The following is a 17,001-nucleotide window of genomic DNA, read 5'->3' as shown; positions in this document are numbered from 1 at the left end:
GGGTCAGAGAGTGCTGGTGTCCTGCATGTTTTAGTTCTCTGCCTGCTTCAGCATACCTGAATCTAATGGTGACGTCATCACCAAGGTTGTGAAAAAGAACAATAATGAGCCTTTCATTACAAAGTGGATGGGAGAGGCACCGGATGGAGATCAATGGAGATCAAAGCCGGAGGAAATCTTGGATCTGAGCATCTCCATGGCAAAAGGCACTGATCTCCTTTGATCTGATAGGAGATCAGCACTGGAGCCATGGAGACGCTGAGATCAAAGGAAATCAGCTTTGTAGAGTTGTAAAGTGCTCGTACTCATCCTTACATTTTTCGAGAAATATGTCTTCAATCACCTTTTCTCTAGCTACACCCTCTACCTGAACCTTTACCTGTTTATTTCATATTTTCCAAATATCATGATTTTGGTTTTACCTAGATTTAATGAATTAGAGTTCATTTCTCTGAATGTATCTAGTATGTCGTTGAAGAGTTTTTCTAGGACTAGGGAGAATTGTGGGTCTGTACTTTGTGAAGTGTGTCTGTTTTCAATTACAGTATCCTTACTGGAAGCCTGTTGAATAATACTATGTAGAACCTTCTATTTACTGCTGACATGGTCTTTATTGTTTTCTGGTGCTTTCTTAAAATAATTCTTCCTACATTTTCTCATTATATGAGTGAACTTATGTTTACATTTCTTGTATTTATTTTCCATCTCCTTCGTTCTACATTTATTGGATTCTCTATGTCATGTATTCTTCTTCTTGGATGCATTGTTTAAGCCGTTTATCATCCATTAAACATCTTTATATTTCACTTTCTTTTGTATTTATAAATGAGTTCCCAGTCATCTGATTGCACCTCAATAACTAGTTTTTCCAGGGACTGCTCTGTTCTGACTCATGTGTACTGATATCTATCTGTTGTCTGTTTTAATGTTTCTGTGTTTTTTATTGTAAACAGTAAAAAAACAAAAACAAACAGACATGAATTCACTGATATCATTGACTAATACACCACTTACTTTGATATTATCTCTAACATGTGTAAATAAATTATGACCCTCCAAACGACCCCCAGGAGGCGGGGGGGGGGGGGGGGGGGGGGGGGGGGGGCTGGCTATAGGAGAAGTGAGGATGGAGCAGCCATTTACTGGTAAAACTAACTCACCAACATCTTGGTGAAAATAGAATATATGTTTTTTTCAAATTAAAGTGACAATGAAAGTGAGAACAGGAGTTCCCCCCTCACCTCCAGAGGAACATAACATAGAGAGTGAGCTACCAGCAGCTTCTCTCTGTGGAGGGGAACATCAGTCCTCACCTCCAGAGTGAACATAAGTCATGTTTGTATATTACATCCATCCATCCATCCATCCATCCATCCATCATCCATCATCCATCATCCATCATCCATCACCCATCCATCCATCATCCATCCATCCATCCATCCATCATCCATCCATCCATCCATCCATCATCCATCCATCCATCCATCCATCCATCCATCCATCCATCCATCCATCCATCCATCATCCATGATGTGATCCAGTAAACATGTCCAAGCAGTAGTGTTGTGTTGTTGCTTCTCATTGTCAATAGAAACATGAGAATGTATGAGAGTGACTGATACGCTTGTATGATCACTGGACCTTTTGAAAGCAGTCAGACTCTCATACTGTACCAGTAGCATCTGTTTCATTCACAACCTGTCTCCATCTTAACTGGACTTTCTGTGTACACATATGAGTTTGTGTTTTCATGTGTGGACTGGTGGTTAGTGAGTGTGTTGCCTTCAGTGGCAAAGGGAAATAAAACCTCTGCATGAACATGAATCATGGAGCCTCCCCCTCCTCAGCTCCAAGTGTCCAAATCTGAACAGCTGGTCTGGGCTCTGAGTGGAAGCTGAGGTGGTCATGTGCCTGGGCCTCCAGTCTAATCCACTCTAGTTCAAGTCCAAATCCGAGTGTAAAACTCAGTCTTTCTCTTGGTGCACTCACTCACTCACTCACTCTCTCTCTCTCTCTCTCACTCTCTCGCTCTCTCTCTCGCTCTCTCTCACGGTGCAACCTCAGCTCCGTGTCCGTGTCCGTGTCCGTGTCCGAGTCCCAGTCTCAGTCTCAGTCTCAGTCTCTCAGTTGATCCAGACAGGGAGCTGGACCCCATCAGCACCCTGGATGATCTCCTGGAGGTGAGTGGTATCTCCTGGGAAACGTCTGCTCTTATGAGTTCAACAGACAAGTTGAATTCTTTTCTGAATTCTTCTTTGGTTTCTTGTGTTGCTGCAGTTTACTGAAGAACCTGACGACCCGGTTGAAGAACATGACAGAGCGAGTTTTGTTGATTTGATCTCCAAGATGCTGGACGTGGATCATTAGAATGGGATCACACCAGCAGATATTCTCAGGCATCCGTTTGTGACTCTCATCCACCAGGACAACAGCCACAGCAGATAGTCGGTGTCTCTCACATGTTTGGGCCTTTATCAGCGTGCAGACAGACAAAGTTTTTGAACTCAATGATTGTCTTCCAGTGCACAAAGTTCCATCCAGACCATGAAGAGCTGTCCCAATTGGCTGGTTGCTGAGGAGGAAGACGCTCCTCATTGCTCTGAAGCGAGCAGCAGAGAGTCCCCGTCCACTCAGAATGCAGGAAAGACAAGGACAGTGAGCAGCACTCACAGCGGGCCAGCAAGAAGCGTTGCTCCAGGTCAGACTGCAGCTCTCCACAGAGGAAGAGGAGGAAGATCAGCCCCGGTGAAGACGTGAAGAAGAGCATTTCTAGTAAGACAATGTCAACCAGGATTTGATCAGTTGGGAATTATTTCACATGAGTGCAGTAAACGTACTGTGTGTAGTGAGAAGTTTCACCTGCGTTGTTTACAACCCAAACTTCAGAAGACGTCACAACAAAGACTGCTCCAACTCCAGTCGTGTGTGTGTGTGTGCGTGCGTGCGCGCGACATCCTTGCTGTGTTTTAAAGTCTGGTGTTTCTCCTCTCAGGGGTTTCTTTCTCTTTCCCACCACATTCTAGCAGTGAAACTGAGAGAAGCTCTCAGACACGCAGAGACAAAAAACTCCAGCTCACTTCCTCTGAGTCGAACCAGAGAGAAGCAGCTTGTTCTCATCCAGGAAAACCAGAAGCAGGAGGTCTGACATCCAGAGAGGAGCTGCAGTGAAGGAAGGGGAGCAGGAGGAGCAGGAGGAGCAGGGGGAGCAGGAGGTCTGACATCCAGAGAGGAGCTGCAGTGAAGGAAGGGGAGCAGGAGGAGCAGGAGGAGCAAGAGGAGCAGGAGGAGCAGGGGGAGCAGGGGGAGCAGGAGGTCTGACATCCAGAGAGGAGCTGCAGTGAAGGAAGGGGAGCAGGAGGAGCAGGGGGAGCAGGAGGAGCAGGAGGAGCAGGGGGAGTAGGGGGAGCAGGAGGAGCAGGAGGTCTGACATCCAGAGAGGAGCTGCAGTGAAGGAAGGGGAGCAGGAGGAGCAGGGGGAGCAGGGGGAGCAGGAGGAGCAGGAGGAGCAGGGGGAGTAGGGGGAGCAGGAGGAGCAGGGGGAGTAGGGGGAGCAGGAGGAGCAGGGGGAGCAGGAGGAGCAGGGGGAGCAGGAGGAGCAGGAGGAGCAGGAGGAGCAGGAGGAGCAGGGGGAGTAGGGGGAGCAGAAGGAGCAGGAGGTCTGACATCCAGAGAGGAGCTGCAGTGAAGGAAGGGGAGCAGGAGGAGCAGGAGGAGCAGGAGCAGCAGGGGGAGCAGGGGGAGCAGGAGGAGCAGGAGGAGCAGGAGGAGCAGGGGGACCAGGGGGAGCAGGAGGAGCAGGAGGAGCAGGGGGAGCAGGAAGAGCAGGAGGAGCGTCTGGGCTGATGAGACGATGCAGGGAAGACTTCTGCTGCTGCTGCTCTGTAAGAACTTCTTCTCTACAGGTTCTTCGATCTCCTCCACCGAAGAGCCTCAAACTAACTCGTCTCTCTGTGCAGCTCTGACCTCAACACTCATCTCTACTACACTCCAACAAGGTCAGTGAACGCCTCGCGCCTCCATCATACAAGATCCAGTTTCTGTGAGCTGGTCAGGGGTTGTGAGTCCAGTGGCGTCCAGTCTGTCCTGAGTCTGACCGTCTACTTTCCCCACAGACAGACTAGACGTCCCAGTGACTCACTGCACCATGGTATTCAAACAAACACACACACATCCAAATCTTAGAAAAGGAGTTAATGTTTTCAAACTGAAATTAACTCATGAATCTTGGTGTTTGTTGTGGCTGTGAGTTGCTGTAGCGTCCGGTCTGCGGTTCATTGAATGTTTGACCTTGCTGACAGTTCCTTTGTCATCAGATTGACGGCAGACTAAGACCACAGAGTTAGTGAGCTCACTATTAAGTCCTGTTCAGTCACGACTGGTGACATTGTTTGGTTCATGGTGTTGTCGTGTGTCACTGCAGCGTCAAGGCTGCTCCAACCAAACCGGGACGATAGTGAAGAGTAGCCTGCTTCATGCATGTTGTTTGATTTATGTTGACTGTCCCTGCACTGTCCAGTCAGTCCTGGATCTTGCGACTCCTCAGAGTTTGTCGGCTCAACCGTTCGTCTTTCTTGTGGGTTCCCTCATCCTCACCAGGTCCGACTGTGAGTCCCAACAGATCTCAGTTCCTTAAAGGAGAGACTGTGTCTCTGAGCTGTGAGGACGGATGGACGGTGACGAGGAACACCAGCAGAAGACTGAGGAGTTCATGTAGAGACGGGTGGGGGGACCCTGATGGTCCCTCCTGTAACATTGAATTCATGCTCATCTGGGACGGTGGAGTTTACTGGTGTGAGTCCAGAGAGGGAGCAGCTGGGAGCAGCATCAACATCACTGTGGCTGGTAAGCTGTGTGTGTGTGTGTGTGTGTGTGTGTGTGTGTGTGTGTGTGTGTGTGTGTGTGTGTGTGTGTGTGTGTGTGTGTGTGTGTGTGTGTGTGTGTGTGTGTGTGTGTGTGTGTGTGTGTGTGTGTGTGTGTGTGTGTGTGTGTGTGAGAGAGATGTTGAAACTCTGGTCTGTGTGTTCAGATAGAGTGATCCTGCAGAGTCCAGTCCACCCTGTGATGGAGGGACAGGATGTCACTCTGGGTTGTAAAACAAGCGCTCCCTCCAACCGCTCGGCTGCTTTCTATAAAGACGGCGTCCTCATTAGGAGGACGACCGGGCCCGGAGGCCACACCACCCTCCGTAATGTTTCCCGCTCTGATGAAGGCTTCTACAGATGTAACATCGGTGCTAGAGAGTCTCCACCCAGCTGGATCTCCATCACAGGTGAGGAGCTGCACCCTAGCTCCTGTTCTGATTTCAGCCTCATGTTCACCAGCAGGAGCTCCACCGACTGAGGGAGCTCCACCCACAGGGGGAGCCCCACCAACTAATGGAGCTCTCCTCAATCTTACAGCTCCTCCCATGAATGGAGCTCCGCCCACTAATGGAGCTCTGCCCACTAGCATCACTTCCCCCCAGCTTATGCTCAGAGTGGTCTGCCACCTGGTGGTTTTCTGTCCGTACTTCATCTCCACCCTGCTGATGGTGTCTATATATCAACGTAGAGCCAAAGGTAACCAACTAACCAATCAACCATCTAATCAATCAAATTACTAACCAACCAATTTAACAACCATGCAACTCAATTCAGTTTCATTCAATTTTATTTACATGGTGCCAAATATAATCCAAAATACATACAATTATACAATAATACACAGTCATCTAAAGGCACTTTTACAGACCAAGTAGTCAACCAGTCAATCAAATAACCAACCAACTGACCACTAATCAACCAACCAACAAACAAATTAACCAACAAACTAATCAATCAAATATTAAACCAAATGAACCAACCAACTTACAAACTAATCAGCAACCAACACTAACAAATTACAAGTTAACGTTTAATTGAATAACTAACTTATCCAGAAATTAACCAACCTACCAACCAATAACTGAACAAGCGACCGACTGACCAAACAATCAAATAACTGACCAACCCACCGACCGACTGACCAACCAACAAACAAACCAACCAACCAACCAACCAATCAAATAAGTCACCAACCCACTGATCACTCAATCAATCAGTTAGTCAGTCAGTCAGTCAGTCAATCAATCCACCAACCAACTAACAAACCAATCATCAATCAACAGACAAGCTGATCAGAAGTTCACGTTTAATTGTTAACCAACCAACTAATCAAGAAATTAACTCACCACTAAACTACTTAACAGAATAATTTATCATTTTACAATCAGATCATCCAACAAACAGTCCAATCCCAAACCAGCACTAACTAATGACACGTACGCCTAATGTCTCAATCTATTAAGTAACCAATCAACTTTATACCAACTAGTTACCTACCAACCAACAAATGACAAACCAATCAATCACCAACCAAAAATCCTGAAAATCAAGAAAACCAACCAACTAATCAATTATTCAACCAACACACTAATCAATCACAACTTCACTTTTGTCAGTCACCAATCACTAATTTGTCATTGATTGACAGCCAGCTGGATCTGTGATGTCATACTGAAATCTTTTCTTTTTTTAAACAGTCAGGACCTAAACAAGCTGTCTCCATGGCGACGTCTCCCTGCGCCCAGGCAGAGTTGGGATTAGTGGATGGTAATGATGATGTCATGACCAGTGTAACCAGTGAGCGTCTGCTCTGAGGACGCTGAGCTGTTATTGCCATGCAGAACAAATAAAATGTTCTGATGCTCAGTTACATGGAAAGATGTGGTGTTTGTGGTCACTTCCTGTTTCTCTCAGACTTCCTGTTCCACTGCGGCGCCTCACTTGTCAAACCACATGACGGTGTTCATGTTAACAGCACATTCTGATTTAGTCAACGTCTTTTGAATAACACATTTATTTTTAGTGATAATATAATCACCTGAACCCTTTCTGTCTTAGTCTAGTTTTAGTTGACATAAGAGTTTCAGTCTTTAATCTTTTAGTCTTAGACGAGTTTTCATAGAATAAATATTAGCAGATTCAAGTTAAGTCACCTTTATTCATACGTAGGGTTGTTCGGTATACCGGTACTGTATTGGTACACCGGTACTACGCCTTTAAAATGATACTATACTGGGCCTGGCTGGTACGGGTATCTTTTTGTATTTGATGTATTTATTTGATGTTTCACATTGTGGATTTGCTGTGAGATGTGAGGTGCAAGAGGAGCTGCAGGGTGTGTGAAGGAGGAGGCACAGGAGGAGGTGCAGGAGGAGGCGCAGGAGGAGGTAAAGAAGGAGCTGCAGGAAGAGGCACAGGAAGATGGATAGGAGGAGGTGCAGGAGGAGGTACAGGAGGAGGCGCAGGATGAGGCGCAGGAAGAAGCGCAGGAGGAAACAGTGCAGTAAGAGGCGCAGGAAGACGGATAAGAGGAGGTGCAGGAGGAGGTGAAGGAGGAGGCGCAGGAGGAGGCGCAGGAAGAAGTGCAGGAGGAAACGGTGCAGGAGGAGGCGCAGGAGGCGGTAAAGAAGGAGCTGCAGGAAGAGGCACAGGAAGACAGATAGGAGGAGGTGCAGGAGGAGGCGCAGGATGAGGCGCAGGAAGAAGCGCAGGAAGAAGCGCAGGAGGGGGTGCAGGAGGGGGTGCAGGAGGAGACGGTGCAGGAGGAGGCGCAGGATGAGGCGCAGGAAGAGGCACAGGAGGGGGTGCAGGAGGAGACGGTGCAGGATGAGGCGCAGGAGGAGGTGCAGGAGGAGATGTAAGGAGAAGCGTAGGAAGAGGCACAGGAAGTGTACAGGAGGAGGTGCAAAAGGAGGTGCAAGAGGAGGCACAGGAGGAGGTGCAGGATGTGTGTATGAGGAGGCACATAAGGAGGCGCAGGATGTGTGCAGCGGGAGGTGTAGTAGGAGGCACAGCAGGAGGCACAGGAGGAGGTGCAGGAGGAAGTGCAGGATAAGGCACAGAAGGAGGTGCAGGAGGAGGTTCAGGGGGAGGCGCACGATGTCTGCTGGAGGAGATGCAGAAGGAGGTGCAGGAGGAGGTGCAGAAGGAGGCTCAGGATTAGGCTCAGGATGTGTGCAGGAGGAGATGCAGGATGTGTGCAAGAGGAGGTGCAGGGTGTGTGAAGGAGGAGGCACAGGAGGTGGTGCAGGATGTGAGCAGGAGGAGGCGCAGGATGTGAGCAGGAGGAGGCGAAGGATGTGAGCAGGAGGAGGCGCAGGATATGTGCAGGAGGAGCTGCCGGATGTTTGCGGGAGGAGCTGCAGGATAAGGTGGAGGAGGAGGTGCAGGAGGAGGCGCAGGATTGTGCAGGAGGAGGCTCAAGAGGAGCTGCAGGATGTGTGCATGAGTAGGCACATAAGGAGGCACAGGGTGTGTGCAGCAGGAGGTGCAGGAGGAGGCACAACAGGAGGCGCAGGAGGAGGCGAAGAAGGATGTGCAGGATGAGGCTCAGGAAAAGGCACAGGAGGAGGCACAGGAAAAGGCACAGGAGGAGGCACAGGAGGAGGCACAGGAGAAGCTGCAGGAGGAGGCACAGGAGGAGGCACAGGACAAGCTGTAGGAGGAGGTTCAGGAGGAGGCACAGGAGAAGCTGCAGGAGGAGGCACAGGAGGAGGCACAGGAGAAGCTGCAGGAGGAGGCACAGGAGGAGGCACAGGAGAAGCTGTAGGAGGAGGTTCAGGAGGAGGCACAGCAGAAGCTGCAGGAGGAGGCACAGGAGGAGGTGCAGGAGAAGCTGCAGGAGGAGGCACAGGAGGAGGTGCAGGATGTGTGCAGGAGGAGGCACAGGAGAAGCTGCAGGAAGAGGTTCAGGAGGAGGTACAGAAGGAGGTGGAAGAGGAGGCGCAGGAAGAGGCGCAGGAAGAGGTGCAGGATGTGTGCAGGATTAGTGCAGGAGGAGGTTAAGGAATAGGCGCAGGATCGTTCTATGGTAGAACTAGAAGCTCCGCCCACCTCACTACAACCTCCACTGGACTCTCTCCACCTATCAAGGCCAGCTGTCACTACAGGCTCAGAGGCTCAGGTGTTTTGTTGAGCTGCTGCTGCCCCCTGTTGACCGCTGTGTGACGGTGCAGATCACTCAGTGTGACCAACACACAGCGGAGGATTCATTTCACTTTCAAGACACAATCAGTCCAACGCTCTCTGTCCATGCAGCTCACTCTCTGTGCTGTGGACACGTCCTCAGGTGATGGAGGTGAAGGTGGTGAACAGCTCCTGCTCCACTCTACACAAGCTGAAAAACTCACACACACACAGGACACACAGCGTCCTCTCTGCTGTCCTCCACCTGCAGAGAGGACGGAACACAGGGGCCATCTTGGATGTTCTGTTAAAGAAGTGATTGGAGGTGAATTCATATGTTCTTGCAGAACATCTCTTCAATCAAAGTTCTTGTTCCAGGACAGAAAAACTTGTGAAAACTTTCCACACACACACACACACAGGGAGAACATGCAAACTCCACACAGAAAGGCTCCCTGCTGGATTTTAACCCACAACCTTCTTGTTGTGAGGCAAGCACGCTAACCACTGCTACCGCGTGCAGCAAAATATTTACTGCTTGAAATGTAAAAAATAAATGAAAAGTAAAGTTTCTCGGTACCAGCAGATACTGAGTGTGGAAACTGAGTGTGGAAACCAGAGCAGTTTGTTTTAATCAACTCCACATTTGAACCAAAGTAAAGCCTTTTTTAAATCACAGCCACCTTGAAAGGACAATGCCTGCTTCATCAGCTCACTAATTGATTACTGTAATGCACTTTATCAATCCTGTCATGACAGAATCATATGGAGACACAACCTGGGTAGCTCAGCTGGTAGAGCATCAGACTTTTAATCTGGAGTTCAGGGTTCAAGTCCCTGTTCAGGCTCTTTGTGGGAACAAACTTGAAACTGAGCAGGATGACTATTGCAGCAACACATCATCAGTAGGATAAAACTAACCTGTCTCCTGATGTTCTATGTCAATGTAGAACAGTTCGCTGGAGTCTCCATGCAGAGGAGTGTTGCTTTCATGATCTACACCAGGGTTCCTCAATTCTGGGCCACTAGGGCCGGTGCCCTGCACGATGTAGCTCTCCCAGCTTCAGCTGAGCTTCCTCAATCTGATGTTGTCATCATCAAGCTTCACAGTCTTTTAATTACTAGAGGTTTGTATTTCCAGAAGAAAATGCAAGTGTGAATGCTGAAGATTGAATAAAGCTGATTTCCTTTGATCTTAGCGTCTCCATGGCTCCAGTGCTGATTTCCTATCAGATCAAAGGAGATCAGTGCCTTTTGCCATGGAGATGCTCAGATCCAAGATTTCCTCTGGCTTTGATCTCCGTTGATCTCCATCCGGTGCCTCTCCAATCCACTTTGTAATGAAAGGCTCATTATTGTTCCTTTTCACAACCTTGGTGATGACGTCATCATTAGATTCAGGTATGCTGAAGCAGGCAGAGAACTAAAACATGCAGGACACCAGCACTCTAGGACCCAATTTGGACACCCTGTCGTAGACCATCAAGAGACAGGTTAGTTTTATCCTACTGATGATGTGTTGCTGCAATTGTCATCCGGCTCTGTTTCTAGTTTGTTCCCACAAAGAGCCTGAGAGGTGAAACCACTCAGAGTAGTGATGGTGGTATAGTGGTAAGCATAGCTGCCTTCCAAGCAGTTTACCCGGGTTCGATTCCCGGCCGTCACAGAGGAGAGACTTTCCTCTACTAGTTGGGATGTTGGATCTTTTTCAGTTCTTTCAAACCTTTATTCAAAGACTCAGTCTCCTGATCATTGAATGTCCACTGAGAGAAAACACAACTCTTGGACTAATGAGCCACACCCTTCTAAGAAAACCAGCTAGAGCAACCAGACACACAACACGGTAGAATCCTCTCCTTCCATGCAGGAGTCCAGGGTTTGATTCCCGGCCAATGCAGCATATAGTTTTTAACCCTCCTCCTGTGTGAGCTATCACAACCCAGTCACATGTTAACAGCTCAGTTTTGATCTGAGTCTTAGGCTCCGTTTACACCACAACATTCCAAGTGACAACAACTTGTCCGTTAAGGAAAAGTGAAGCTTTTACAGGACAGCAGCTCTACGGAGGCCGCCATGTTTGTTACTCACACATGAGTAGAAGCACTATTTACCACGGCGGAGGTGTACATGCTCAGTAACAGCGCTCAGTAGCCTCCGGCTGTCCCTGTGGGGGGAGTCGGGAGTGTGAAAGAAAAGTTCCACCTTGAGAGCCGGGACCAAAAAGTGACGGTTGCAGTGGATCCGAGCACCACTGTCGTATAAACGGAGCCCAAATGTGACAAAAGTTTTGTGGTTCCACTTGTTTTTGTTGTGGTGTAAACGGACCTTAAATCATCTGTAAATTAGAACACTGATTGTTGAGGGCTGAAGATGGAGATGTGCAGTCTGTAAGTCACCAACACTATCCTGAACTGACTTTTTTCTTCTTCTTTTGGCTTTAATGGCAGTTGGCATCCATGAAGTAATATTACGCCATGTGCTGGTTCTAACTAGTCTATACTATTTCCAAGGATTGGGAAAGATCAAAGTGACAAATTTTTTTTATTTTTCTTTGATCTTTACTTTGATCAGAATTTGACATTCTGAATGAATGACAATCTTTGAATAAAGAAGAGAAACAGTGAAAATGCTCCACTGTATCACCTCAGCATGACCAACAAGAGATTAGCAGGGATACAAATATGTCAGAAAATAGACTTTGTAAATGACCTGGATATTAAGTTCTTTTTTGCAATGGTTCATAAGTGTTTATTTTATGTTGTAATGGTAGTATAGTGTTTATGCTTTTACTTTGAAAGAACTGACAGACAAGGTGTGGTAAATCAGAAGTAACTGTTGTAAATCAGATGGAAGTACCAGGAACGTTGATGAGCAGTAAAAGCCATGCTTAGTGTACTGTGATTTCAATTTTACAGTTTAATTGTAATGTAAAGTAAAAGGTAATTTATATTATTTCATGGTACAGACATATGGTTAAAAAGGACTAAGTTGTAAATATACATGGAAATTCCACATTAAGAGCACTCAAGGTAGAGCTTGTCAACGGTTAATAATTTAGGACAATTCATTTAAGGTAGTAAATATGGTAAAAGTTTAAAGGTAAAACATGCTGTTAAGAGTTGCTCATGGTATACTCTTGAACAAAGAGTACAAAGAAACCATGTGCTCAACCCTGGAAAATTCGCCATTGATCACATGACCCCCCCCCTCCGCTAGCTGCGGCACTGCAGCTCAACGGCAGGGGGACCCAAAACCCCGTCATCACCGCGTCACTGGCCCGGTGACGCGCATGCCAACCCCGCGTGGATTGGCTAAACCACGGCCAACGCAGCGGGGAGCCAAGAAGACATCATAACGGTATAAATTCAGGCCCAGGAGGAAGATCCACCTCTTCCAAAACGAAATCGCGTGAACATAGACGCACCTTTTCGTAAGGAGACAAAGCGCCTCATGTTAACTCACCTGGACCGGGCCCGAGTTTCTTCACCTCGCTGGACGAGCTCAAGAAAGCGGGAATTCCCTTTATTTTTGTTTTCTTCTTTTTTTTTCCTCCTCCGGAGTCCGAGCGCCGCTGCACCGGCACGCTCACCTGCAGACCGACCTGAACATCGCTTCTTCACTGCCCCTCATCGCAAGAAGCGGCTGATCGCCCCTCGGATCACACTACGGTTTTCCCCTCCGTAGTCCATGTCAGGTTTTCTACTTTCTGGGACGCCAGAAAAACGCCCGCGGCCACAAATCAACGGATTTCACCTGGCCACGGAAGCACGTTTTCCCCCTCGTCCAACCAAGTGAGGCTTAGAGTCTGGGCAGGAATTAGAATAACGTGATATTATTATTGCTGTGTGTTTATTGTTGGTACTTGTAACTTTAGGACGCCGATCCCTGTTCTGAGTACTTTTGTGTCTACACGTGGACGGCCATCCACGCGAATCACCGCACACACGCGCGAGCCTCCTCAACCTCAGCTCACGCTTCTGCTCCCAGAGTCCATATCTGCCTGAACAGCCATTTTTGGACTCTGTACGTGTAAGCTGAGGTGGTCGCGTCGGTGTACATAGTCAGACACCCCCTCCTCTTTCTCCTCTCTCTCCTTTTTCCTCTCCTCCTCTGTACACTAACCCGCGCACGGTACAGCCGCCACTGCACCCGAGCGCCTCCTTTCATTGCGTCCCTGGGACCGTGTGCAGCTCGGATTTCTCAGCCACGAGAAATCCGGCGCGCTCCCGACGGCTACGGCCCGTGCACGGAGCTCAGTGACGTCACGCTATCCCAGGCAGAGCACGCCGAGCACCCCTGGTGACCGGTGGGGGTAATCACACCCATTCCCCACTGAGTCGCCGAACCGTTCGGCGCCCTCTGGTAGTCGCGTGGGTAATTGCAACCGCTCGTGCCGCCATCTGGTGGTTGCTTTAAGTCATTACACCCGCCCTGCGCGCCGTCGCACATCTAGTGGCCACATTGGGTGATTGCACAGGACCGCTGACGTCTACCTCACTCTGGTGGACGTTTGTGGTCATTACATCCTAACCCATTCACGCCCCCTTCGCTCCACAAACTTCCACCCACACGGCTTTTCCACACTCGAACACACACACACACACACACACACACACACACACACACACACACACACACACACACACACACACACACACACACACACACACACACTTTATTTGCTGACTTCCGTTTTGTATTGTGTTGTTTTATGAGATCTTGCTTGATGTTTATTGATTAGATGTGATTCGTAGATTGATGATTTAGGAATAGACGTTTGTTAATAAACACTTAATAGTTGAATTGAACGATTCTTGGTGGTTTTTGTGTGCTTTTTGGTGACAATTGCTGGTTGTAACAGTCAGTGCTCGGATTTACAGCCTTCCTTTCCTGCTTCAGTTAAAGTGCGATTATCATTTCAATCAGAAATAATAATTTAAACATTTTAATTGAACCTTTCTTTTAAGACTGATGTTAAGTTAAGACCCTAACTTCAGCTGGTGCCCCGACTTTGATTAAGTAACGGTAATATTCAATTAATTAATAGTTTGAATGGTTTAAAATCAATTTCAATGATTTTAACACTTTGGGTAATTTAACACACCTAGGAGTTGTTGGCGAATGAATGCAGGTTTTCTGCAGGGATAACCCGCATTGCTTTTAAATCATTTTTAAGTGTTTTATCGCATTTTACGTGGTTAATTACTCACACTATTATTGATTGATCTGTTACCCAGTTAACCTAATCACAACTTGAATTGCCTCTAAAGCTATTGTTCATTGACTTCATTGCAGATAGATAATTTGTATTCTTTATTAATTAATAAATTAATCAATTTATTCAATTAATAATCAAGATTGCTTTTGATCATTTTTAAGTGGTTTTCTTGCATCTCAACATCCAATTATCCAGTATTATTAATTCATAAAGCGCAAGTTTATCCAATTGATAATCCTAACTGCATTTAATTCATTTTCAATGGTTTAGCGCATTCAAATAACTCATTGTATTAATTAGTAAATCACGACTTTACTTAATTAATTCCAACTGCTTCTTGATTACTTCCGATTGTTATTAAATAAATAACCAAATTTGTTTAATTAACAACTCATTCTAACTTACTTGCAGATCACCCTCGGTGGTTCACGCAACTGAGATAATTTAGCCTCCCTTCAGTTATTGATTTACAAATCGCAGGCTTGTTTCATTGATAACTTGAATCATAGATTGCTTTCCGTAAGTTAATCGTCACTCGTAATCAAGTGCAGTTGTTCATTGATTGGTCAATGGCCATTTGTAGTGCCTTAGCAGCTTGAGTTATTCCCAGGTTATTTCAGTGAGTCACCTCCTGTGGGTCCACAGACGCTTCGGTAGTTCACGCCACTGACCCGCAGTTGTCAACAAAGGAGTGACCAGTCACTCCTGTTGACAGGTCGCGTCACTGGTGGACCGCCTTAGCAATCTGGCACCTGTGGAGGTTCCTCCCGTCAAGCAATCCTTTTTAGCTCAAAGCTGTTGGCCGACAACTGACTATTTACTTTAATCAACCTTTATAGCTTTGCATAACTTACACTAGGTACATTGCCTTAGTAATCTATTACTCCAGTAATCCATTACTTTGGTGGTCTACCGCTAGTGATCAGTAATTGTCAACCCGTAAATAACAATTTACTTCTGTTTGGCGATTCTTTGATATGTAAATTACCTCTGACGGTGTAGAACCTTCCGGTAGCCTATCACTAGGGTAATTTGCATATTCTGATCAAACGCTGACCCCAACAACACGATCAGTATTTGACTTACAAAAGCTTAAAAAATATATGTTGAGGTTTTTGTCCTACAGAATAAAGACTTTTAAGAACAGGGTTGCAGATGTATATTGTCCCGGACACATGAACTGTGTTTAGAGCAGAACTTGGCCCTGACAGTAAAGGTTCTCACTCTATTAGAAGAGCTCCATGTTCTATCATTCTCCTGATGAAACATTTTACACATAATGTCTCATATAAAGTCAAACTCGTTGATAAATGTTGGAGTGATTCGATGTTCTCCTTGTGTAGAGTAACGTTACTCATACTGACATTACTCTTTAAAAAAACAAAGCAAGTCTTGCTGCAGTTTCCACCTTTTCTTTGGTGGGGACGTTGTACTGGAATAAGAGGACAGAACACTTTGACAAGCTTTGACGATACTTGGGAACACTGACAAAGTTTGTAGGTAAATAAAGGAGCAATGAGCATCTCAGGATTAAGAGGATTTCATTCAGAAGATCTACTTTCTAAATATGAATGTAAACAACAACATGATGTTATAAACAAGCCATATTCGTGGGAAGGTTCCCTGCAGACCGTTTGACCTCCTTCATAAGAAGTCCCCTTATTAAATATCTGAGGGAGCGGGTGAGGGAGGGGGCGGGGCAGTGGCAGATAGGTGTGCTGCGCCGTCAAAATAAAAGCACGCCAGTTAAAAATTTCTAAATCAAATATTTTTCTCCTCCGCGGGATGATTATTGGGGGGGACAAATGCGCAAGTCTCCAATATTGGTGGGGACGTTCCCCCCCCGGTTCCTACGCCTATGTGTCTCACTAACAAAGTTGGTACTGAGTTCTGTTCAATGTGTTTGCTTGTTTCTTGAGCTGGAAACACGAATATCTATTACAACATTCAGGAGCATCATTAGAATTACACCTGAGGACGTGTTTTGTTGGGATTCATAAGACATCTAAATAACAAGATTTGATTATTTTGGCACTCGTAAACATGTTTTGTTGTGTCTTTAGGGTTTAGCCACGATGTCTTATTTGGCCGGTTTCCAGTGTGAAAGAAATCTCTAACTTGTTGACACTTCCTGGTAAAATGAGGGACATGTGAGACACGCAGGACGGTGGACCACCAGGACAAAGACTGCTACTTTATTGTGAAAAACGCCCCCTTGTGGCCACTCAGCATCAGACACTCTCTGTTGACTCTCTCTCTCCCCTTTGGAAGACGCCTCGCTTCACCTGGACTTTTAGCCAATCACAAGCTGACTCAGGCTCGCTGCTCGCGGGCTGCTAACATTCGGTCCCAGACTTTAGCCAGTAGTTCCTGTTCTCAGCACGGACTAGCTGCCTGCTTACATCTGTCCTGTTTTGTGTGTCTTTACAAGTAAGAAGGGCTATTATGTTGTTCCTTTACTGTCGGTGCGAGATTGGAAGTGTTTTGTCTGCTTAGCGTTGCTAAATGTGAGCTCAGGCTTTGCCTGCCTGGCTCGGCCTCGTGCCGTGACTTTCCTTTCTGGAGATGCTATAGTTTGTCATTTATCTCTCTTATATTCGCTGTAAATCCAGCTAATTGGCGATAAGGCACCGCCTCCCGCATGGCCACCCGTTGTCACGTGACACCTCCCGGTGCGGCCTGTTGTAGTTATTCATGCGACCAGCAGAGGGAGCCATTGTATTGCGAATGGTTTCTTTTTCCCCATTTGATGGTTGAAGCTGTTTCGGCCCACAGAGCAGCCTTGTTTCATTGTTT

At 46.9% G+C, this 17,001-nt stretch overlaps 1 protein-coding gene across 8 annotated transcripts; it reads left to right on the top strand.

The window, feature by feature from the left end:
• The first annotated feature begins 2,991 nt into the window (after positions 1-2,991).
• On the top strand, positions 2,992-6,738 carry LOC308123376 (sialoadhesin-like). 8 transcript variants are annotated; one of them, XM_080485832.1, is made up of 8 exons: positions 2,992-3,287; positions 3,344-3,514; positions 3,763-3,881; positions 3,957-3,995; positions 4,597-4,842; positions 5,027-5,269; positions 5,400-5,558; positions 6,560-6,738. In XM_080485832.1, the coding sequence occupies exons 3-8, from the start codon at positions 3,851-3,853 to the stop codon at positions 6,568-6,570; spliced, it is 729 nt and encodes a 242-aa protein (XP_080341958.1). In that variant the 5' UTR covers positions 2,992-3,287; positions 3,344-3,514; positions 3,763-3,850; the 3' UTR covers positions 6,571-6,738. The 8 variants fall into 8 exon arrangements, with proteins under 8 accessions (XP_080341958.1, XP_080341957.1, XP_080341953.1 ...); XM_080485831.1 differs by having other exon boundaries at positions 3,076-3,287; positions 3,344-3,541; positions 3,654-3,881; XM_080485827.1 differs by having other exon boundaries at positions 3,076-3,287; positions 3,344-3,541; positions 3,654-3,995.
• Positions 6,739-17,001: the final 10,263 nt, after the last annotated feature.

This window comes from Lipophrys pholis (assembly GCF_963383615.2).
Source record: "Lipophrys pholis genome assembly, chromosome: 18".
NCBI lineage: Eukaryota > Metazoa > Chordata > Actinopteri > Blenniiformes > Blenniidae > Lipophrys > Lipophrys pholis.
Note: the sequence above shows the minus strand (reverse complement) of the source record. Positions and strands in the feature narration are given on the sequence as shown.

Coding starts and splice junctions, on each gene's coding strand:
- LOC308123376 (XM_080485827.1), top strand. CDS start 3,851: ATGCAGGGAAGACTTCTGCTGCTGCTGCTCTGTAAGAACTTCTTCTCT. Junction 3,996..4,596: donor CTCTACTACACTCCAACAAG/GTCAGTGAACGC, acceptor CATCCTCACCAG/GTCCGACTGTGAGTCCCAAC. Junction 5,270..5,399: donor CAGCTGGATCTCCATCACAG/GTGAGGAGCTGC, acceptor TCAATCTTACAG/CTCCTCCCATGAATGGAGCT.